We start from the raw sequence: 24823 nt of genomic DNA, 5'->3' as shown, positions 1-24823 counted from the left end.
TTGGGAAATTGTATTATCTCACTATGACAACCCTGTTCTTTTGCAACTTTCCATAATCTGTCTGCATATCTGTTTGTCTACCTCCCGATGGCTATTCATAGCCCTTTCATATTGATTGCACCTTTCCTATTTCTAATCTTTACCCACTGTGTCTCAATACTTGAGCCCACCATTATTTCTTCTCTAACTGCAGCTGTGACAATCTCTCAGATTGGGAATGATACACTTCTACCTCTTTTACCTTCTTCTCTATCTTGTGTAAAACAATGAACATTGAGCTACCAATCCTGCCCCTCGCTCCTATATCTCCAAAATGACCATGACATCATAATCCTGCTTCTATGTCTTGTGATCTTAATTCCAAGTACCAATACAGTCTGTTAAATTCACCTCCCTTACCTGCAATACTTCTTCCATTAAAATAACCACACCAGCCCATTATTCTCACTGGAACCATTTACTTGTCCTTTCCTGTCCAGGTGTGCATACCCTAGCATCTGCTATCCACTCAATTCCTCCAATGTTGTGTCATCCTGAGATTACAACTTCGGAATTGCTGCTTTTTTAACTTGCTACTTCACTGCCTGAACTCATTATTCAGACATACACAACCTCTGGCTGCTCTTCATCCCCTCTCAGAATGTTTTGTATCTGCTCAGAGACCTTCTGTACACTGGCACAAGGGAGGCAACATACTATCTAGAGTGTAATACATGAAATGGAGAAACTCAGCAGGTCATACAGTATCCATTGGCCCTGCATCAGGTATAAGCAGAAACAGGAATATGCCCGAATGGCATACTGATGGAGGATATACACTACATCATTATGGGAAATCAAGTATGCTTTACACTTTGACAAGGGTGGCCCCTGCCCATTGTGTTGAGATAACATTATGGTGATAATGTGTGCCTTCCAATAAAATTAGAATTAAGATCCCTTCTGGATCCACTGCAGAGCTAGTGTAGAAAGAAATTTAGCTTTTTTTTCTGAGGTGAAGGGTTCAAGCTTGAAATGTTTGTGATGTATATAAGGGCACTCTTTGACCTCCTGAGTTTCTCGAGCATTTGCGTGTTTTTTTTCAAACTAGTCCTGAGTTATGATGAAATTAGGTTAATCAGGCCTGAAAAGAGTCATTAAGATTTTTAATGCTCTCCACCTGGATAGGCACTTCCACCTGACCCACTATTATTGCTGGACCCTTACACAGAATTCCTTGTCATTTCGAGAGGAGTGATGTTTTACCAGTTTTTCACAATGTCTGCAGGCCCTGCAAGATGGACCCCACCATCTGCTTGCCATCTCCTGTATTCGGCCAGGCAGGCCTGACAAAGCATCCCAGGTAGTGTTAGATATCTTGTATGCTTCTCTAAATAACTGTGTACTTCCATTGAGCTGACTGTATGTACAATGGTGCTGAATAGGCATGCACAGTGGTACATGTTCTCTTTTTCCTCATCCTCCTTGTGTTGTGGCTGCTTCTCTTTCTCCTTTGCTAGGAGTGGATGTGATTGTGGAAGTTATTTCTGGATCAAAGAGTCAGGGAGCATGGAAAATGGGTTGTCTGTTAAGATATCTTGCAATCATCAAACACAACGGATCGACACAAATGTGCTATCTACATGAAGCAGCTAGGGAAGTGGACCTGCACATGCATAAATTAACTTGCATTTAAAAGATGGTCTGTTGAGTAGAGAATATGAGACAAGTTCACCATAAGCACAGAGTCATTTTGGCTCTGGTTTGGACTTTGGGGCCTCTGTGCCAGTTGTTTACTCTTGTGGGGCTTTGAGGGCTTTTCTCGACACTTCTATCTTGTTGGTCTTTGTTCTGTTTCTTGAAACTTTGGCCTAAAAAAAGTTTACTTGTGAAGCAAGTGGCATATTGAAATTATTATGTGTTGCTATTAGAGCCAGTGTCATTGGAAAGGAGATGTTGAGGGGGGCGTGGCAAGATGGCGTAAGGATCAGACGCGCCTTACAGTCCTCTCCTGACTCTATCTTATTGTTTTGTCTAGAAATGCCCGTTAAAATTCTTTAAAAGTTTAGATAACTTCAGTGCTGTTAATTTAACTTATGATGGTACAATTGGTGGAAAAGAGCAAAAAAAAAATGACAACAGATTATCAAAAAACTACATTTTCCAAAAGTTCAAGTTTTGGAGCCTACCTACAGGAAAGACATCAAGACTCAGCCTAAAATGGATCCCAGGAGAAAGGTACAGCTTTCGGATGTAGAGTTCAATATTACATCGGTAGAGCCCTCTAAAGAGGGCGCCAAACAGCCTTTAGAACAAAGAGTTACTCAGGTTCGCACATGTGCAGTAGCATCTGACAGCAATGTTATGAATGAACCACTTGTAGTAACATCAGTTGAAGTACCGGCTGGGGAAAGGCATTTGTCAACTGTAGCGGTGGCACTGCAAACTGCACCTTTTGAGATAAAAGAACCTATACAACTTGATGTACTGGGAGAAATTAACACATTATGGACTGGGGAAAATCACGGCCAGCGTCCTCCAGTCATTGTTGGAGAGGCTGTGGCTGGGGTTTCCACACGCAGCTATGCTACAAGGAAGGCAACCAGAATGAAGGAAGCAACAGAAGACCCTTTGGTTATGCAGAAGAAGCTGGAATTTGTTGAGCCAGAATCTCTTCCAATTGAAAAGATTCTTGTGAATCTTGAATCTAAATTATCTTATACAATGCAGGGATTATCTAAGATTATGACTGAACTTGGTACTAGGTTCAATACTCTGATGGAAATAAATTCTCAACAGATGGCTGAGTTTGGAGCTTTTAAGCTTGAAGTGAGAGATAAATTTAATTTGTGTGAAGAAGATATAGACGAAATACAAGATCAAGTTTCAGATGTGACCAAAATGGTCGAAGACTTACAAACTCAAAATAAAAATTTGGTGAAAAAGATTGATTATTTGGAAAACCAATCCAGACAGAACAATATAAAGATTATTGGTTTGCCGGAAGGAATGGAGGGACCAGACCCAAGAAAAGTTTTTACTGAATGAATTCCGCAGGTGCTGGGCCAAGAATATTTCCCGGAAGGTATAATACTGGAACATGCTCACAGAGCCTTGCGTAGAAGACCTATTTCAGGTCAAAGTCCAAGACCTGTTTTGGTTCGTTGCTTGAATTATTACGACAGAGAAATAATTTTACAAGTGTCTATTAGAAATGCACAACAGAGAAAATCACCCTTGATGATTCAAAATAATCGAGTTTTCTTCTATGCGGATTTGAGTCAAGAAGTTATGTTCCAACGACGGGAATTCAACTCTGCAAAAGAGTTGTTGTGGAAGAAAGGTTATAAGGCAACCTTTAGATATCCAGCTGTTTTGAAGGTTTTTCAAGATGGTTACCAACCAAAGTTCTTTGATTCTCCAAAGGAAGCTATAGCATTTGCTCAAGAGCTGCCAATTACTCAATTTCAACAGAGACATAGTCCGCCGATATCTCTAAGGAGTCAAGAGATGGAAGAAAAGAGCCGTGCTCCAAGAAGGAATGGTTGTAATGGTGACTCGGCAGTTGGAGTTGATTAAAAGAAGAGTTGTTCTTTTTTTTTCTAATGTTTTTTTTTAAAAAAAAAGAATATTAAATAATGATGATGTTAGTTTAAGATGAAGTGAGAGTTGGGGGAGAGAACTGGATGGGCACTATTTCCTGAAAGTCATCTGCTACCTGTGAGTTATCTCACACCCATTTTTTTTGGGAGTTACCGCATTGTGCAGTTTAGACGGGAGGGGGTATTTTTAACCTCCTACCCGTTTTTTTTTTTTTCCTTTTTTTGTATTATTAGATTAAAGAGTGAAGGGTTTTTTTTGTATTTATAAAAAAAAGCATAAGAAAGTATTTGATTGTTTAAAAAACTAAAAATTGATGTGGTTTTTTTTGTAAAGTTTATTCAGTAGATAAGGAATATTTGAAATTTAAATGTGAATGGGATGGATAAGTTTTTTTTAATATTTTTTCTTTAACTTTAAGGTGAAAGAAGCGGTAATTCTGGTGTATATTATTTTGCTATTAGTTATAGAACGAAGGGAATAATGGTGAAAGTTATAAATTGAATTGTACAATTCTTAATGAGGCTTGAATTTTGTTTGTGGTTTATGCTCCATTTGTTGAAGATATAGATTTTGTTGTAGATGTGTTTTTATTATTTGGATATCTGAATTTTAACGTAATGATTGGGGATATTTAAATGTGGTATTGGAGCTTTTATTGGATAATTATTCAAGAGTAAAAGGGAAAAATGGTGGAAGAGTACTAAAATTGAATTGTACAATGTTTAATGGGGTTTGAATTTTGTTTTAAGATGGTGGTTTATGTGACTAATATGATGATAGATGTGAAGTTAGTTGATATTTGGTGAAGGTTTATCTCTATAGAGAAAGTTTTTTTTTCATCTTTTTTTTCTCATGCTACAATTTTTTTTAAAGAATTGATTATTGTTTAAGAATTTTTGATAAACAATGTTTCTAATTTTACTAATTTTTTATATTAAGTTTGAGTTAAATATATGTTTCATCTTAACTCTGTTAAATATATGTATTTAAGTTTGATTTAAATATGTTTTTTAAGACTGATATCTTAGTATTAACTACTTTTGTTTTTGTTAGTATTTTAATTGGTTATGTTTTTTTTTGTAAGTGGGTTTTTTTCATATATATTATTAACTTTATTAATTCTTCACTCTTTATTTTGGGGGGAAGGGGGGGTTGGACTAATTTGAGTTGGGTTATTAATGTGTAATAATTATTGGGGAGGGTATAGTTTATTTAGATTACTGATACTGTATTGTAATTTTATTATTTTGTTCTTAATTTTTTTAATGTAATTCTATATGTTATTCATGTTATAAAATCTTAAATAAAGTTTTAAAAAAAAAAGGAAAGGAGATGTTGAGATGCAACCCCTATCTTGACATAACAGTACATTTTCTATTATTTCTACATTGTTTGCTGATGTCACATTCCTATTTATCTATTATTTATTTATTTATTTATTTATTTTATTTTTCACACTGTGAACCATATCAATCAAAATACATACAAACATTTCCCTCTTAACTATACACAGTGGCATTTTCTCCCCTTTTTACACCCTTCCAATCCCCCTCCAAACCCATTAAACGTTCAACCTATACAATACAATAAAACCATTCAACAATGTCATCACACAATGAAAATAAACAAGAAAATTGTGTCATCTACTTTTACACACTGGGTCAGTTCATTTCATCTTCTTCTCATTCTATCTTTTTAGGGGGTGGAGGTCTGCGGTAGGCCCTCTCTGTTATGATCCATGTACGGTTCCCAAATTTGTTCAAATAATGTGACTTTATTTTTTTAATTATGTGTTATTTTTTCCAATGGAATACATTTATTCATTTCCATGTACCATTGCTGTATTCTCACTCTCTCTTCTGATTTCTAAGTTGACATTATACATTTTTTTGCTACAGCTAAGGCTATCATAATAAATCTTTTTAGTGCTTCATCCAGTTTGAGGCCTAATTCTTTACTTCTTATATTACTTAGAAGAAAGATCTCTGGATTTTTTGGTATGTTGCTTTTTGTGATTTTATTTAATACCTGATTTAGATCTTCCCAAAACTTTTTCACTTTCTCACATCCCTAAATTGCATGAACTATTGTTCCCATTTCCTTCTTACATCGAAAACATCTATCTGGTAATGTTGGATCCCATTTAAAAAAATTTTTGGGGCGTGATATACAACTCATGTAACCAATTATACTGTATCATGCATAACCTTGTGTTTATTATATTCTTCATAGTTCCAGATCATAACTTTTCCCATATTTCATTTTTTATCTTTGTTTAAATCTTTTTCCCACTTTTGTTTGGGTTTATAGCTTATTTCATCATTTTTCTTCTCTTGCAGCTTGATGTACATTTTGTTATAAATCTTTTTATTATAATTGTTTCTGTAATCACATATTCAAAGCTGCTTCTTTCTGGTAATCTCAGCCTGCTTCCCAATTTGTCCTTTAAGTAGGTTTTCAGTTGGTGGTATGCAAACATTGTACCATGAGTTATTCCATATTTGTACTTCATTTGTTCAAATGTTAATAAATTATTTCCCAAAAAACAATTTTCTATTCTTTTAATTCCTTTCCTCTCCCATTCTCTAATGGAAAGGTTATCTATTGTAAAAGGGATTAGTTGATTTTGCATCAATAATAATTTTGGTAGTTGGTAATTTGTTTTTTTTCCTTTCTAAGTGTATCTTCTTTCATATTTTGAGTAAATGATGCAGTACTGGTGAGCTTTTATGTTGTACCAGCTTTTCATCCCACTTATAAAGTATATGTTCCGATACCTTCTCCCCTATTTTATCTAGCTCTATCTTAGTCCATTCTGGTTTTTCCCTTGTCTGATTAAAAATCTGATAAATACCTTAATTGTGCTGCTCTATAATAATTTTTAAAGTTTTGTAACTGCAAACCACCTTGTTTGTACCACTCTGTTAATTTATTTAACACTATCCTCGGTTTCCCCCCTTTCCATAAGAATTTCATTATTATTCTCTTTAGTTTATTGAAGAATTTCTCTGTTAAGGGAATTGATAATGATTGAAATAAGTATTGTATCCTTGGGAAGACATTCATTTTAATGCAATTTACCCTCCCTATCAATGTTAGTGGTAATTCTTTCCAATGTTCTAAGTCTTCCTGTAATTTCTTCATTAATGGCTGATAATTTAATTTGTACAGGTGGGTTAAATTATTATCTAATCTAATACCTAGGTATTGGATTGCTTGTGTCTGCCATTTAACTGGTGATTCTTTTTTTAAATTCTGTATAATCCGCATTACTCATTGGCATCGCTTCACTTTTATTTGCGTTGATCTTGTACCCCTATATTTCTCCATATTCCTTCAATTTCTTTTGTAGTTCTTTAATTAATATTTCTGGTTCTGTTAAACATACTATGATGTCATCTGCAAATAAACTGATTTTATACTCCTTCTCCTTTATTTTTATCCCTTTTATTTTATTTTCTGTTCTTATCAGTTCTGTCAATGGTTCTTTTGCTAAAGCGAACAGTGAGGGAGATAGTGAACATCCCTGCCTAGTTGACCTACTTAATTTAAATTGGTTCGATACATTTCCATTTACTGTCACCTTCGCCAATGGTCCCTTATATAATGCTTTAATCCAATTAATATATTTCTCTGATAGGTTGAACCTCTGTAGTACTTTGAATAAATAATTCCATTCTACCCTGTTAAAGGCTTTCTCTGCTCTAAAGCAACCGCCACTGTTGGCGTCTTATTTCCTTGTACTGCATGGATTAAGTTGATGAACTTACAGATATTGTCCGTTGTTCATCTTTTCTTAATAAATCCAGTTTGATCTAGTTTTACTATTTTTGGTACACAGTCAGCCAATCTGTTTGCTAATAGTTTTGCTATAATCTTATAATCTGTGTTAAGTAGAGATATTGGTCTATATGATGCTGGTGTTAGTGGATCTTTCCCCATCTTTGGTATTACTGTAATTATTGCTGTTTTACATGAATCTGGCATGTTTTGTGTTTCTTCAATCTGGTTCATTACTTCCAGGAGAGGAGGAATTAATAAGTCTTTAAATGTTTTATAGAATTCTATTGGGAATCCATCCTCTCCAGGCGTTTTATTGTTCGGCAGCTTTTTTAATATATCCTGCATTTCCTCTATTTCAAATGGTTTTATCAGCTTGTTTTGCTTCTCGTAATTTCAGAAGTTCAATTTTAACTAAAAACTCTTCTATTTTGTCTTTCCTTATTCTCATTTTGGTATAATTGTTCATAAAATTCCTTAAAGTTCTCATTAATCTCCATTGGATTATATGTAATTTGTTTGTCCTTTTTCCTTGATGCCAATACAGCTTATTTTGTTTTAAGTTGCCAGCCCAATATTTTGTGTGTTTTTTCTCCTAGCTCATAATACTTTTGCTTTATTTTCATTATGTTCTTCTCCACCTTGTACGTTTGTAATGTTTCTTATTTTATATTTTTGTCCGCCAATTTTCTTTTTGTTATATCTTCCCTTGTTGCTCGTTCTTTTTCTGTACTTATTATCTCCCTTTCCAATTGTTCTATTTCCCGATTGTAATCCTTTTTCATCTTAGTTATATAACTTATTATCTGCCCTCTCATGAAGGCTTTCATTGCATCCCATAATAAATTTATCTTTCACTGATTTCGTATTTATTTCCAAGTACATTTTAATTTGGCGTTCAATAAATTCTCTAAATACCTGTCTTTTAAGTAGCATGGAGTTTAATCTCCATCTATGTGTTCTTGGTGGGATGTCCTCCAGTTCTATTGCTAATAACAGGGGTGAGTGATCAGATAGCAATCTTGCTTTATATTCAGTTTTCCTAACTCTCCCTTGAATATGGGCCAATAACAAAAACATATCAATCCTTGAGTATGTTTTATGCCTACTCGAATAATATGAGAATTCCTTCTTCCTTGGGTGCTGCCTCCTCCATATATCCATAAGTTTCATTTCGTGCATTGATTTAACCATAAATTTGGCCACTTTATTCTTTTTGCTAGTCTTTTGTCCAGTTTTATCCAACATTGGGTCCAAATTAAGGTTAAAGTCACCTCCTATCAATATATTTCCCTGCGTATCTACAATCTTCAAAAAAAATCTTGCATAAAATTTTGATCCTCTTCATTAGATGCATATATATTGATCAAATTCCAAAATTCTAAATATATCTGACACTTTATCATTACATACCTCCTTGTTGGATCTATCGTTTCCTCCTGTATTTTGATTGTTACATTTTTATTTATTAATATAGCTACACCTCTGGCTTTTGAATAATATGATGCTGCCGCTACGTGCCCTACCCAGTCTCTCCTTAATTTATTATGTTCCACTTCAGTTAGATGCATTTCCTGCACAAATGCTGTTTTTTTTCAGGAAATTTAATAGCCTTTTTCATTTAACTTGGTTATGTATTCCATTAATATTTGTAGTCATATAGTTCAACATGGCCATCTCGTATTCAGTTTACACCTCATTTCCGCTTCCTCACCACCACCTTCCCCCTTTTCCCCATTTTCATCTCTCAGTTTTCCCTTTTTGAACTCAATGTATGACAACACTTTTAAAACATAAAATACTTCAACAACTCCCACATCTAAAATTCCCTTAACCCCAAATGTCCCCCCCGCCCCACCGAGTTGCCCCTTGTCCCTTCCCGGTCAACCACAACTTACCTCTCCAATTATGATTGCGAACCCGGTCGCAAGCGTCAACTGATTTTGCAGTGACTGTTATTCTCTCCCACCCATCCCCCTCTAGAAAAGACTTTTATCTTCACATATAACAAAGCTCACACTCTTTCCCCCCCTCCCACTACCTTTCTTCCCTTTTCTCTCCCGTCTTTAGTTCTTACTTGTACATTATTTTTACATCTTTATATGTAGTTTGTCATCATTCTTCATTCTTGTTACATCTCTTCATCTCTCTCTCTGTCCTGCAGGCATTCTGCAAATTCTCGTGCTTTCACTGGATCCGAGAACAGTCTGTTTTGCTCCCCGGGATAAATATTTAAAGCACAGCTGGATATCTTAACATAAATTATAGCCTTTCTTCCATAGGATCGATTTTGCTCCTCTTCTTTAGGAGTTCAAAACTTATGTCTGGGTAAAAAAAATATTTTTTGACCCTTGTATAGTTTTTTTTATCTTCTCTAATTTTATTCCTTGCCCTCTCCAGTATTTTTTCTCTTATTGTGTATCTCAGAAATTTTACTAAAAAGGATCTTGGTTTTTGTTGTGTCTTTTGTTTCGGGGCTAGTGTTCTGTGTGCCCTTTCTATTTCCATTCCTTCCTGTATTTCTGGCATTCCCAGGACTTTTGGGATCCATTCTTTTATAAATTCTTTCATATTTGTGCCTCCTTCATCTTCTTTTAGGCCCACTATCTTTATGTTGTTTCGCCTACTATAGTTTTCCATTATATCCATTTTCTGAGCTAACAACTCTTGTGACTCTTTAATTTTTTTGTCACTTTCTTCCAATTTTCTTCTTAAGTCATTCACTTCCATTTCTACAGCCGTTTCTCATTCTTCCACATTTTCTAATCTTTTCCCTATTTCTGTCATGACCAGCTCTATTCTACTCACTTTTTCTTCTGTACTTTTCATCTTTTCATTTCACTAAATTCTAATGTCAACCATTCTTTTAATGCTCTCATTTGTTCTTGAAAAATTTTTTTAAATCTATATACTGTCCATCTATTTTACCTTCTATTCCTCTGTGCAGAGCTTGGTCTTATTCTTCCTTTTCTTCTGTGTCTGCATCTGTGTTTGTGTTTTCTACTTCTCTTCCTTGTATCTGTGTCTCTTCTGACTTTCTTGTTGAGCTGCTTGCCTCACTTTGCTGGGCGTCTTCTTGCATGGCTTCTTGCTGTTGGTACTCTTCTTCTGGGCTAGTCATCTGTTGGGCCTCCTGTTGCTGTTCTTCTTTCCTATCTCTCCCTTTCCTGTCACTTTTCTCTTCTTCCAGCTGAGAGCCCTGATGTCGGGCATCCCTCAGCTGGTTGTGCTGTGTTAGTTCTCTCCTCAGCTGGGTTCCCCTCCTGTTGGTGTTTTCTTTTTCCTTAGTGTGCGCATTGCGCGCTTCTGTTTGCCTCAGAGAGCCATTTTCGCAGTCCACCAGTTAGGAGGTCGCGACTCTGCGGGGTCGTCACCAACCTTGAGGAGTGGGCTCTTTTCTCTACAACAGCTCCCTGTTTCTTCATGCAGGTAAGGCCTTCTCCTTTCTCTTCTGGCGTCTTTTCTTTTTTTTTTGCTGTCTTTACTTTTTCCTTCTTGGGTGCAATTTTCTTTCTTGTCTCCACAACTTTATCTTTTATTTGTTGTGTTTTGTGTTTCTTGAACTTTGTATTTTCTTTACTTTATTTCTTCTTTTCTGGAGAGGGCTGGTATTCTCCTTCCGGCCACTACTTCATCACGTGACTCCTCCCCTCACACCTGGATCCTTGATAAAGGATGGCGTTCAAGAGCTTCTTATTCCTCAGTGTGTTCCAAGAATCAAGTGCCCTTCCAGGCATTTGATTTTGCTGTTGATCAGCCTTTGAGGTGTTTAGTGCCGGTAGTTGCTTGGTTTATTAAGAAATCATGAAAACTGCACTGATTCCCATCAGACACAAGTTTGGGAAATTTTCTTCAGAAGAATTCACATCATAATGAAGAAAATTCCACAAACTTATGTCTGATAGGTCAGAAACACGCTTCAGGAGGAGGGTATGGATGTGTCGATGACTACTGTCCGCAGAAGACTTCATGAACAGAAATACAGAGGCTACACTGCAAGATGTAAAACATGGAAAAGGTGGTACGTTTTGGATCTTAGGCTGTTCCTCTACACCTCTTTGCTCTTGCCATCACTTTGATACAGGTTAATCTTAGTCTCATCTGTCCACAACATATTTTTCCATAATTCTGCAGGCTCTTTTAAATTCTTTTTGTCAAACTGCAATCTGGCCATCCTTTCTGTGGCTATCTACTAGTTTGCATCTTGCCTTGTAGCTTCTGTATTTCTGTTCATGAAGTCTTCTGCAGAGAGTAGTCATTGACATATCTACACCTACTCCTAAAGAGTGTTGTTGATCTGTCAGATAGGTGTTTGGGGAATTTTCTTTATTGTGATGAGAATTCTTCTGTTATCAACAGTGGAGATCTTCCTTGGAATACCGATCCCTTTGCGATTATTGAGTTTACCAATACGCTCTTTCTTAATGATGTTCCGTACCGTTGATTTTGGTAATCCTAAGGTTTGGGTGATGTCTCTTACTGTTTTATTTTTGTTTTTCAGCCTCCTAATGGCTTATTTAACTTTCATTGGCACAACTCTGGTCCTCATGTTGAAACATTGCAACAGCAGACTCCAAAGGTGATCAAAAGCTTAGAAGCAAGCCTTGCTCTCTTATACCTGCATCAATAAAGCAATTAAATTTGATTGAGTATTCACAAACACCTCTAAAGCCAAATGTCCCAAATATTTTAGTTCCCTGAAATGAGGGGACTATGTATAAAAAGTGCTGTAATTTCTACATGATCAAACCAAAATGTATACAAATAACCTTGAATAAAATCTGGAAGGTACCCTTGAACTACATGTGAATTATTTGATTAAAAATTAAAAACTGTGGAGAGCAGGGGAAAATAAAGGGAAAAACGTATCTTTGTCCCAAAGATTATGGAGGGCACTGGAGGCACAGTTTGAGCAGACAATAGATAAGGAGAATTTGTGATATATTAATTTAAAACATTGAATTGAAAATCATATCACCTAATCCTGCTACTAATCTGCACTGAAAATCAGTACTTTACTGTATTGTATGGTTCTAAACAGCAGCCCCATACCTTGGTAATGTGCTGTTTAATTTATTCACTCTGTATATCTTTGTGACTTCCCTTGAGTTCTTGGTGTTGATAATGGGATCCCCATGCAATTACTTCAGCATTATTGTCCCTCAGGCATTAATATGGCTGTATCCTGTAATACCCATTTAAATATTTTCACAGTTTAACATAAAATATTGTGGTCAGGAGTGTATCATTGACCTTAATCAGTTATTAAAGAGCCACTATCTTCCATTGCTATTTCAAACAAAGTAGTTTGAACACCAGAAGTAATTCTAATTGTTGGCGTTTAGAGGCCATATACAGAAATATGTAGAAAGGGACACTGTCACCATCAAAAAAAGAGCGCGACCTTGTAGACGTGTGATTTTTAAAAAAAAAAATTATTTTGTACCTCCCATCGAAAATGTATTGGGGTGTAGGTTAATTGGGCAGCACGGACTCATGGCCCAAAATGGCCTGTTACCATGCTGTATGTCTAGATTTAAATAAATAAATAAGGAGCCGCACAATTGAGAAGGTCCAGCTGTATGACTGCGGAAACTCATTTAAACATGTTGCACTTGTAATGAGTTTTGTATATTTGCAAATTGACCACTAAATTTTGAAACCTGTTGCAGTTGTGTCTCAGTCAACGATTCAAAATTAAAGGCCGTATCTCCAATAAACCATCAAAAGGGACAAGTGGAGCAACAGCAATAAATTTAGCACTTCATCCCGGAGCGGACCATTTTGAACTCTTCTATAATCTGAACTATACTTTCTTTTCCACCTCAGTCTTTTATTGATTCTATTTTGCATCCAAGTAAGTGTATTAGATGATCATTGGAGCAGGGCATTTATGCCCATTTCAGTTGCAATATCCCTATTGCAAATTTGAATAGCATCCAATATACAAGACTTCATGATTCTAATAATTTAAATGGATCACAGAGAGGTTTAAGGATTTTAGAAAGGTACAAATACCAGTAGAAAAGATTGGGGCCAGCAGAGAGGTCTGTTAGAATTGTTGAAACCTGGGGTAGGGTTAGTGAATATAAGAGTCTGAAATGTGTGATGGGCTAGGGGTAGTTAATGCAAGATAGTATAACAGAAATCAGGACCTCCATCAGAGCGTGTGGGATGGCTATACAAAAAGACACAGTGCATCTCAGAAGTTAGATATAACACCAGTAACATGTTGACAAAGCATTTTCACCTATGTGAATGATGATAAATATTGTAGGAAGTGATTGGATTTCTGCAGTGAGGCCAGGCAGACAAAAATTTAGTTGTTACAACATTTTACTCTAGATACAAAATTTTTACAGCAAAATGCTATAAAAACCACGTCGCATGATCATAATTCTAGGGCTGTGTTTCAATTGTGAAATTTTGCAAGTCGTTTCTTACAAGATAACAGTTTGGATTGATTTTAAGAATTTAAAACTTTATCTCTCACTACTGGCCCCTTAGCTCACGATGTTGTGCCAAACCATACAAACTTACCCATAACCCTCCATCTTTCTTACATCCATGCCTTTTAAATGTCTCTATTGTATCAGCCTCGATCACTACCCCTGGCAGTTTGTTCCAGAAAACCACCGCCATCCGTGTTTAAAACCTACCTCTGACATCTCCCTTTAATTTTCCTCAACTTTCCTTAAATGAATATCCTCTGGTATTGGCCATTGCTGCCCTAAGGTAAAAAAAGTGCTGATTGTCTACTCTATCTATGCCTCTCATAATCTTATAAACCGCTATTAAGTCACCATCTCATCTGCTCAACTTTTCCTCCTCAGATACATTCTCTAATACAAGCAACATCCTGGTAAATCTCCTCTGCACACTTTCTCAAACTTCCACACCCTTCCTATAAAGAGAAAACAAAAACTGAATACAATACTCTGTGTGGTGGAAGATGAACTTTACAAAGCAGCACCTCTGTGATCCCCTAACACTTCAAGGCCAGCACACCATATGTCTTTCTAACCTTCCTATCACCTTGAGTTGAAACCTTGAAGGATCTTTGAACTTGGACCTAAGATGCCTCTGTTACTCCAAACTGTCAAGAATCCTGCCATCAACATTGTACTCCACCTTCAAGTTCAAACTTCCAAAGTGGTTCACTTCAGACTTTTCCAGATTATTGTGTTGGGAAGAGTATCAGGTTCAGTGAGTTCACAGAGAGGCAAGTCTGGACAAAAGTGTTACAATCACATGTAATATGGGAGACAAACGGGAGAATGTTAAATGGTACTCGATTACTATTTTATTAAAGTAATGATAAAGGCATTCACCTCAGACCTAGGTTGGACTTTAACAATAGTGAACCTGTACTTGACATGCTCACACACTTGAGTACACACTATTCCCTTACCAACAGGGGTGCTGCTCTTTGCAAGTATTGATCTATCACAATAATACGGCTCAGCTTTAGTGTAGTGCACACCTTACCCATGACACTTTTAGCAATGTCCACAATAGCAACCTGGCATGGAGTGATGTTCGGGGCTTGGACCACGAGGCAGGGAGAAAGAATGTGCTGTGCTTTGTGTTTTATACCATGTTAATCTGTCCTTCTAGCCAATAATGACCCTAGGTGATTTAAGTTAGCCAACACCAAGGTGTGCACTAATGGTTGGCCAGAGTCCAACCTTGATTGACAGGTGATGTGACTTCTGAATAAGTTTCAGAGAGGGAGGGCACGTGACCACCCACAATATACACACACCAGACAGGCAGGGAGCTCACATTTTCCCCACACACAACACTGATTGAACTCCATCTGCCACTTCTCCGCCAACCCTGCATCCCAGTTATAATTCCCATCGCACTTCTACTCTATCCACAATGCCACTAACCTTTGTGTCATCTGAAAACTTATTAACCCACCCCTTCTTTATCTAAGTAATTTCTAAAGTAAAAATCACAAAGAGCAGCAAACCACTTGCAACCAACCTCCCGGCAAAATAAACTGCCTACTAACACCCTCTGCTTTCTGTGGACTAGCTAATTCTAATCCATCTAGCCAAGTTTTCATGGATCCCATTCCTCATGACTTTCTAGATGAACTGACCGAGCCTTTCAAAAACCTTACTAAAATCCATATACACCACATTTATTTTCACCAGTTTGTCTTGCCACCTGTCAAGGTTCTGTAAAAGTGGCATTAGTGGAAAGCATGCCGAAACTAAAGACTGAAAATCATGTGATCATAAACTTCCATTTCGAGCTAAATTTGGTTGAAAAACTTCCATCATTCTGGTCAAAAACTTCCATTTAATTTAAGTATTTTTTATTCTTCTCCCCTTTGCTCTTCTCGCTGCTCATTTTACTATACACACCTCTTTCGGTCTTCAATTATTATTGTTTCCTTAGAAAAATGTGATATTCTGACCTTTTTTATGCTCCAAATTCATTCATGTGAATGGCATGCATATTTGAACCCATCCCTATTGGTAAAATTGCTTTCTTACATTCTTGTGGCTTTATTTTCAACAGGCACTACCTCACATTCACTAATTTCAAAGATATTGTTTGCCTTGGAATACATTGCTGTCTATTCTACATAAGAATTAAATGCTTGCCATCCTTTTTACTGAAGGCTTCTGATGGAATCAGATTAATTATGTCCTGCCATTTTGCACAATTACCACTTCAACAGGCATAAGACATGATTTAATACTCCCAAACACGAGTACTTGTATATTCTGTGATCATCTCTCAATGAATCTAGCTTCTCCTAACCTCTACTAGTATGCAACCACACAATAGGCCCTTTCAAATTGCCATGTAAAATGGGGTTAACCGGGCAATTTGCTTGGTTGACAACCCAAGTACATGGCTATTTGAAAGGGTCCAACGAGATCAACCCAGTCAAAACCCAACTAGGTCCCAGACCTACCTCAGAGGTGGTCAGGGAACCCAGTAAAACTTATCTGGGCATCCTCCTCTGGCCAAATGAAAGGAGAAATAACGGACCCGGTTACTCTGGTGACATCAGCGCTTGTGTGTGTGTGTGTGTGTGTGACCTGGAAACTCCTGGCTGGCTTAATCCAGGATGCTCTCCAGGTGCTGGGGGCAGGGGAGCAATGGTGGATGTTGTGAAATGGGTAAGGTGCCATAAAAGGGGTGGTTTCTGCCATAATGTGTCGCTGCCATGAATGGTTCCAGTGGGGTGGGGGATTATGGGTGCGGAAGATGCTCATTGGTCTTGCACTCCTGCATTGAGCCGTCGCTGTGAACCGGAGTGGCACGTTGTGGCATCACCCCCCTCCCCACCCCATTCACGATAGCAATCCACCCCCGTTTGCAGCAGAGGCATGTTGTGACACCCTCTCCCCTTGATCGCGTCAGCTCCCCGCCCCCCCATTTTGCGGCACACTTCCTCTCCCTGTTCGCGGCACATCACAACAACCCACCAATCGCTGCAGCACACCCCTTTCCCCAGTTTGCGGCAGCTTTACGTCACTGTGGGGGGTGGAGGGAGAAAATGATTGCCAGTAACAGGAGGATGACTGTCGGGGGGAGGCGTTTAGGAGATCTTTAAACAAAAAGTAATTCCCTCTGGGGCTGCCTGTAACTGTGTGATGCGTCACTCACCACGTCATCGCAGGGGCACGATCCTCCTTAAATCGCCGGGCTGGCAATTTAACAGGTTGATTTGGCTGCTATTTGAAAGGTTCATCCTGCCCACACGACCTTGTGATCTCACCTGGGTCTCAGGTGGGCTACCTGGGTGCTGCAGCTTCAGTTTTTTTTAAAAATCGATCCTTCTTCATGATCAGGATTATTACATGCAGGGCATGCAGTATAATGTATTCAAACCAACAAATTGCAAAAACTATGCCTCATTTACTTGAAGTGTTTCACCCTGGGAATAAAGTGCTAGCTTATAAAGTGTCTACCTTATCTATGCCTTTCAAAATCTTGTAGATCTCGATTAAGTCACCTCTCATCTTTTCTTCTCTCCGAAGAGAAAAGCTGAGCTCTGCTAACCTTGCTTCATAAGAGTTATTTTCCAAATCAGGCATCATTCTGGTAAATCTCCTCTGCACTATCTCCTTGGGTTCCATCACCTTCCTATAATGAGGTGACCAGAACTGAACACAATAAGTGTAGACTCACCAGAGATTTGTAGAGTTGCAGGATGATCTCTCAACTCTTGAACTCAAACCCCCAATTAATGAAGCCCAGCATCTCCAAGGTCTTCTTTACTGTCCTATCAACCTGCATGGCAACCTTGAGAGATGTTTGTAATTGGACACACTCTGTTCTTCCACACTGTTGATTATCCATCCCTTAACCCTTTACTCAGCTTTCAGGTTTGACTTTCCAAACTTCATCACCTCACACTTATCCAGATTGAACTCCATCTGCTATTTCTCTGCCCAACTTGGCATCCTATGTACATAATATCCTTTAACCTACAACAACATTAACATTCAACATTATCCACAATTCCAACCTTGCAAATTTATTGACTCATCCTTCTGCTTCTTCATCCAGGTCAGTGGTTCTCAACCTTCTTTTTCCACTCACATACCACTATTTATGTGAGTGGGGAAAAAACATTGAGAACCACTGACCCTCCCCACCACCCCCCCCCACCACTTCCTTTATCCTTAAGAGGTCCTATCTTCACTCTCGTCATCCTTCTGTTCTTCACGTACCCACAGAATATCTTGGGATTCTCCATAATCTTATTTGCCAATGTCTTCTCATGCCCCTTTTGAGCTCTCCTAAGTTCTTTCTTGAGTTCCTTTCTGGCTACAATATAATTCTCTAGAGCTCTTCCTGTTTTTTTTGATTCCTAAATCTAATGTATGCTTCCTTCTTCCTTTTAACTAGCTGCTTCACCTGTTTTCTTAGCCACTGTTCCTTTTCCCTACCATCTTTACCTTGCTTGTGGGACAAACCTATCCAGAACACCACGCAAGAAGTCCCTAAACATCCTCCACATTACTTCTGTGCTTTCTTCTTTGAACATCTGTTTCCAATTTACTCTCCTTAGTTCCTGCCTCATCCCATCATAATTAGCCCTTCCCCAATTAAACACTTTCCCAATCTGTCTGCTTTTATCCTTGTCTATAACTATGCTAAAGCTCAGGGAGTTATGGTTATTATCACCAAAATGCTCCCCCAGCAAGAGGTTTGTCACCTGATCAGGTTCATTACCCAGTATTAGATCCAATATGGCCTCTCCTCTCATTGGCTGGTCCGCATCCTGTTTCAGCATCCTTCTTGGACACACTGGACAAATTCTGCTCCATCTATCCCTCTTGAAGTCAGGAGGTGCCCGTGTGATGACCCATGTGCTTGGTGGTCAGGTGAACTGGCTCTGAGTGTAACAAACACACTGTTGGAGTTGCCACCCAAAGATGACGCCACTCATCCTTCTCTTCCATTAAGAACAAGGAGCCCGCATGAGCCCAGGCTGCACCCTTACATAGCCTTGATGTTTCTTCCAGCATAAGGAGTTTCAAGAGCCTTAAGATTGCTGCGCACGAGACAAAATAAATTTAAGTTCTGGACGAGCCCGTGGACTACCGATAGCCTCTTTCGCTCCACCAGTCCTCATTTGGGTAGTTGATGTATCCAATAATGACAACCCTGTAATTTCTGCACCATTCCAAAATCTGATTACTTAGCAGTTCCTCAGTATCCTGAGGGCTATTTGAGTTCTTTAGTGATTGTTTCCTTCCTATTTCTGACTTCCACCTACACTGACTCAGTAGACATTCCTATACACTATCCTCCCTTTCTACAGCTGTGATACTATCCCCTCCCCTGTCTTTTACTTCCCATCCTATCTTTTTAACCACCAATGAAAACAATGTAGCCTTTATAAACTTCATTTCCTTTTCCACAGATCATTACTCTTTGATAAATATCCTTAGGCTAGTTTTATACCTCACTCGTCATGTATTTTTTAAATTACATTTTTAATCTATCAAATTTGCCTTTACAGCATGCTGTTGTACTTTTGTTAAATAATTTCAATTCCACCCCATAAATTGTTGCTGCTATTTCTCAATTATTCGGTTACTCTCAAGTTATTTGTAGTGACTTGAGACTCTCGATCATCTGAAAAGTTGTCAAAATGCTCTCGTGTATGTTCATTTTCCCATAAAGTTAATTGAAAATTCATTAATTGTTAAGTCAAATGAGCATGAACTACTTTTTACCTAAATACTTCTGCTATTATTTTAGTCTATATTTTCATTCATTTCAAATGGATGGTTATCATGGCAAGTAAAGCAAATCAGAACATAAAGACCACCATTGCAGTAAAGGGTCACAACCTGAAACATTAAGTGACCATTTCTATCCTTGCATGCTGCCTGACCCATTAAGTTTCTCCAACTTTTCTTTGTTCATGGTGACTACTCTCTCTGTTCTTGTTGCAAATCATTTATATTCTAGCATAGTTTGTTGATTTCTTTCGTGACATTTAAAATAAATAGCAATGACTACATCATCATGAGAAATTGTATTTTAAAGCCATTAACAGTAAATAGTGTGTGCATTATTGGGTTCATTTTACTTATGATGTAGGTCACTCACATTAAATTATTATTTTTAAGTTTAAGTACCAGCAATAGTAACAGCCAATGAGCCCACACCACCCAATTACTCCCTATGACAGATAACCCGCACTACGTCTCGAATGATGGGAGGAAACCATTTTCCCTGGGGAAAACCCACAGAGTCAGAGGGAGAACAGATCAACTCCTTACAGACAGTGTGGAATTTTAACCCTGGTCCTGATCGCTGGCGCTGTAATAGTGTTGTGCTTACCGCCACGCCAAGCGTGTTGCCCTCAATAAAATGTTGCAAACAGAATTATAAACAAAATTATATCAAATAAATGTACCACCACATTGTTTTATTATCTATTGGTTAATACAGGCCAAAAAATGGATAATATTATTTTCAACAGCATTGAGAATAAACGTCCACATTCATAAACAAATAGAATACAATTTTAAAAAGAATTGTCTGTTTCATTTTCTAAAGGGAACAGTATACTTTCATGCATCAGCCAAGTAATAATTAATAAACTCTAATTTACAACACAATACTTAAATTGATGTGGTATCTTTAGCATCCAATGTGCAAATGAAACCTTGACAAGATTTAACACCCTGGAACAGATCATCACACTGTCATACACTGCAGCCTTTTGGTATTCATCTTCAGCATTACAAGGCTGAATTTTTGAAAAACCTAAATAATTACAAATGAAGACTGGCATTGTCTGTGAGTAGAACATATGTTAGACTAGACCAAGACATTGGTGAATTGTTTCATTTATCGATGAAGTGGCACTGGGGCTGAACGAACCCATTTTAAATCTTGATGTATTTTATCCTAGCTACACTTTAAATGTAATTTCCAGGAAATGAATCTGGATAATTGAGAGTCAGTTCCAATCTGCATGACTTCAGTGTTAAGGACCGTGCAATAAAAGCTGGTTCAGGAAAATCAAAAATACTCAGAAGCATTAGTCATTATAAGTTAGACACTGGATAATTAGATTTCCAGGGTTAAAATTCAAAGCATTGGTCATTTCTTTTGGCTAATTGTTGCTGTGCTATAAAGTAAGAATGCTTAATAAACAAAATTCGTGCCAATATCACACTCTTAAGATTCAACACAATTTTTGATGATTACTTCCAATAAAGTAAAAATGACAGCTTAGTCGGTTACTGTGGTTTGATAAAATTATCTTAAATAATCCTGGATATTGTAATATTGAAAAACCCTTGCACTGCCAATGTTCAAAGTTACAGAATGTTATCCAAGTTTTACTGCCATTTTATTAATAGAATATACATTCATTACCATTTTTTGTCCATTAATCATGATGTTTGACAACAAATGTATCTTAATACACAAACGTGCAGCAGAAACTCACTCGGGTCACTCAGCATCCATAGAAAGTCAAAGATAGTCAATTTTTCGGGCCTGAGCCCTTTGTTAGGAATCTGGAAAAAACGTGGGGGGAGAAGAGGGTAGGAGGGAGAAAGGGGAAGGTGTCTTGGTAGGCTCCAACCAGACAGCATCAATATCCCCTCTCTCTCTCTCTCTTTCTTGGTTTCTCAGTATCCTTTCCTCCAGCTCTCTGTCAGCTTTTACTCCTTCCCTTATCAGAGAACTACTTTGCCTAGCCCTCTGCCCTCTACCCTATAATTTCTCAGATTTTTTTTATCTTCACTCCTCCCACCTGTATCCACATAGAACCTTCTAGCTCTCTTGGCCATCAAAGTGTATTGCCAGATTATCAATGAAGGGCACAAGACTGAAACATTGATTGCCTTTTACTTCCTTTGGATGCTGCGTGACCTGCTGAGTTTCTCCAGTACTTTTGTGTATTGCACTCAACCCCAGCATCTGCAGATTTTCTTTTTCAACTAGTTTTCTTTCCTAATGTCGTTGTTAGTTTTACAAATTTCTGATGCGGATACTATACAATAGCAAAACTGTGAAGAGAAAATAATCTTTTAATTATCAAAAGCCAAGGCATCTGCCTTGAAATTAAATTCATGAAAGTCCATGGAGTAAAAGAACACTAAAAGTAAACATGTCCATGGGAAAACTTCTGGGTTTTCCATAATCAGGAGGAATCTTTAAAAAAATGGCTTGTAGGATAAAGAAGTGAAAACAATATTTCATCATATACCAACAAAATATAGTTAAATAAAATAATAATTTTATGCTTTATTGAATCAAAATATAAAAGGGGTGATTCAATACAATATCTTGTGAAACAAAATAAACTAATGCAATATAAAATTGTAATATCTGCATCTATTTGATTTTCAGCTTTAATTTTTTAAAATTATTCTGTTTATAGTTGAATAAACTAAATTCAAGATAACTTCATAATTGTAAGAATGCTGGTACAGATAAATGGCATACTCTTGGTAATCAATGCAAGTAACCCAAGTTTATATGTGCATTGCAGAATAGGTTTAAAATGAAATCACGGAATGTGGCTTCTGATTTGGAAGTGGTTTTCCTCTAAGAACTCTGTGCTCATTCAGTCTCAATAGGTGATCAAAATGCTCACCTTCACTCACTATTTAATATTATTTCTTCTACTAAAATTCTCCAATATATTGACTTTCTGCTGGAGCTTTTGATTTGCCATAGTTAAAACTGTAGTAGTGTCTTCTGCTTCTGTCACTCTATTATCAACATGCTGCACTTCCTTCATTTTCCCATTTAACATCTAATTTTCTCTTCATTTTATTAAATGTCTCCAAAATTTTATATATTTCCCCTTTCACTTCTCTTTTCATTCCATTAAATTCTCTTATTAGTAAATCAATGTTGGCTCTGTCTTCTACTTTGCTTTCCCTTTTAAGTTTTAACTTCTTTCAATGTCTCCTCTTCTTGTTGCTGGTCTTCTTCTTCCTCTTTGCTGCTGATTCCTTGTGAGCCCAACTCTTCTTCCTCCAATGGTGTCACTGAAGGCCCCAGCTTTTCATGCACGTGCCATTCACTTTCAGGTTCTTCCCCTATGCTATCTCTCCAGTGCTGCAGAAGAGCAACATCAGCAGACAATCCCTCCACAGGGTCACTCACCTTCTCTTCCATTAAGAACAAGGAGCAGATCGAATGCTAGCTCCCTGCCTTAAGCTTGCAATAGGCTTCAGATCTTCCATGGTGTTCTCTTCACATCGGGCTCCAGCAGTTTTCTCCTTCTTTGGGAGGCATTTTTAAAACATTGTTTCAGCATTTAAATATACTTCAAAGATTTTAATTAGTTTAGAACATTGCTCATTTGGTACTTTTTTATTAGTTTACCAGGAGGGTCAGGTTCCTACATCCTAACCCTATGGCATCACGTGATGCTCCTCACCACCCTCCCCACAGATTTTCCTTGAGAACCCCAGCAGAAGTTAATCTTCAACTACTTCAAAACAGTCCATATGATATCAAGAAATCAAAACAACATCCCAGCTACCTTTTTGATGACCTTATGCACCAGAATGAATTGCTCTTCTAGCAACCTCATCCAGTACAATTACAATACTAACATTGATCCAGCAATGTTGAAAATTGTTCAGGCACACCCTTTTGGAAAATGTATTCTCATTATCACCCACTGTTGTAATATCAAAGTATCCAGTGTCACTTATTTGCCAAGGAACATCTTGAAATTTGCCATGATCACTTAATTTCCCACTTAATCCCAGTCGTGGATCTAAGAGCTAAATTCCAGAAGTTATTGCCCTTGACTAGGAGGTAGCATTTAACTGAGTTTGAGCCCTGGTAAAATTGAGATTAATGGTCCTCAAGGAGTCCTACCTCACACACTATATACTATCCTGATGTGGAAACCTGTCACTTGGGAATTCATTTGAGCTTGTATTTTGCCTGTGGAAATTTCCACAGAAATCTTTCAAATGAATTATTTTGAATTTTCATGGTGGTAAATACAGGAATAGTCAAAAAATCAGCACTTTTAATAGAAATGTAAGACAAAGTATATTTAATAAACATATCCTTGTTGAAGAAAAAGTAGCAAGACGGTTAAGATAATGATTACTACAATGCTATTGCAGTACCAGTGACCAGGGTTTTATTCCAGTGTTGACTGTGTGGGTTTCCTCCAAGTGCTCCAGTTTCCTCCCACTAATCAAAACGTATGGGGATTGTAGGTTAATTGAGTGGTACAAGCTCTTGGGCTGGAAGGGCCTGTGACCGTGCAGTATGCCTAAATTTTAAAAAAAGATTAACATGCCCCATACCCAAGGGAAGAAAATTTGCAGCAAATGGAAAAACTTCCAATGTGACAAATTTTAAGACTGCTCCCAGGTTGATTCTCTCCAGAATACTGTAATAGCAGAAGGAGAAAGATTCAATTTCTTGCGTATGTATGATTTCTTGGATTGCCTGTCAAGTTGTCAAGTGACTACACCTGCCGCTATTGCGGTCACATTATGTCTGTTTGTTCCAGGCCTACAGTTATTTGGACACTGCCGGCTCTTGTAGAGGGGAAGATGACATACTGTAGATTCCTCCTAAGGCAAAGGAATCTCCAGTTGGTTTATTATGGGTCAGTTGGGACAGCTGTCTTAGAGCAGACCAGAGTTCATAGCTTTCTCTTCTTATCCACGTTCACAGTACCTCAAGCACGAGTGGTGCTAAAGACTTGCACTGTAAAAAGTCGGTCTTTGTTTCATAAGAACAATAATTGTTCATTGGTAAAGATTCCATGCTGTAAACAGGAGCTGTGCATGAAGATAGATTTTATAAGCAATATGTTTTCTAGCAGATGTTACACCATTTGCCTGGATCCTGCTGACATTTGGATATGTGGCAGAACTGAGCTACATAATGAAATCCGATTAAAATTAAATGAATTCTTGGCCATTGTATCTGTTCATTTCTTGCACTCACTGTGTATATTTGT

At 37.6% G+C, this 24823-nt stretch overlaps 1 protein-coding gene across 8 annotated transcripts in view; it reads left to right on the top strand.

Moving 5' to 3' along the window:
- The window catches only part of kiaa0825 (KIAA0825 ortholog), a 313741-nt gene that overhangs the window by 228205 nt on the left and 60713 nt on the right, over positions 1-24823 (top strand). Inside the window, exon 20 of one of the 8 annotated variants that reach the window (XM_069891226.1) lies at positions 11864-12133. The exons of the other annotated variants lie outside the window; for them this stretch is intronic. Coding sequence (XP_069747327.1) covers positions 11864-11945 — 82 coding nt within the window. The 3' untranslated portion in view covers positions 11946-12133. Of the gene's footprint in view, positions 1-11863; positions 12134-24823 lie in introns of those variants that run through there. 8 annotated transcript variants of the gene reach the window in all.

The sequence above is a fragment of the Narcine bancroftii genome, chromosome 1 (genome assembly GCF_036971445.1).
Source record: "Narcine bancroftii isolate sNarBan1 chromosome 1, sNarBan1.hap1, whole genome shotgun sequence".
Lineage (NCBI taxonomy): Eukaryota > Metazoa > Chordata > Chondrichthyes > Torpediniformes > Narcinidae > Narcine > Narcine bancroftii.
Note: the sequence above shows the minus strand (reverse complement) of the source record. Positions and strands in the feature narration are given on the sequence as shown.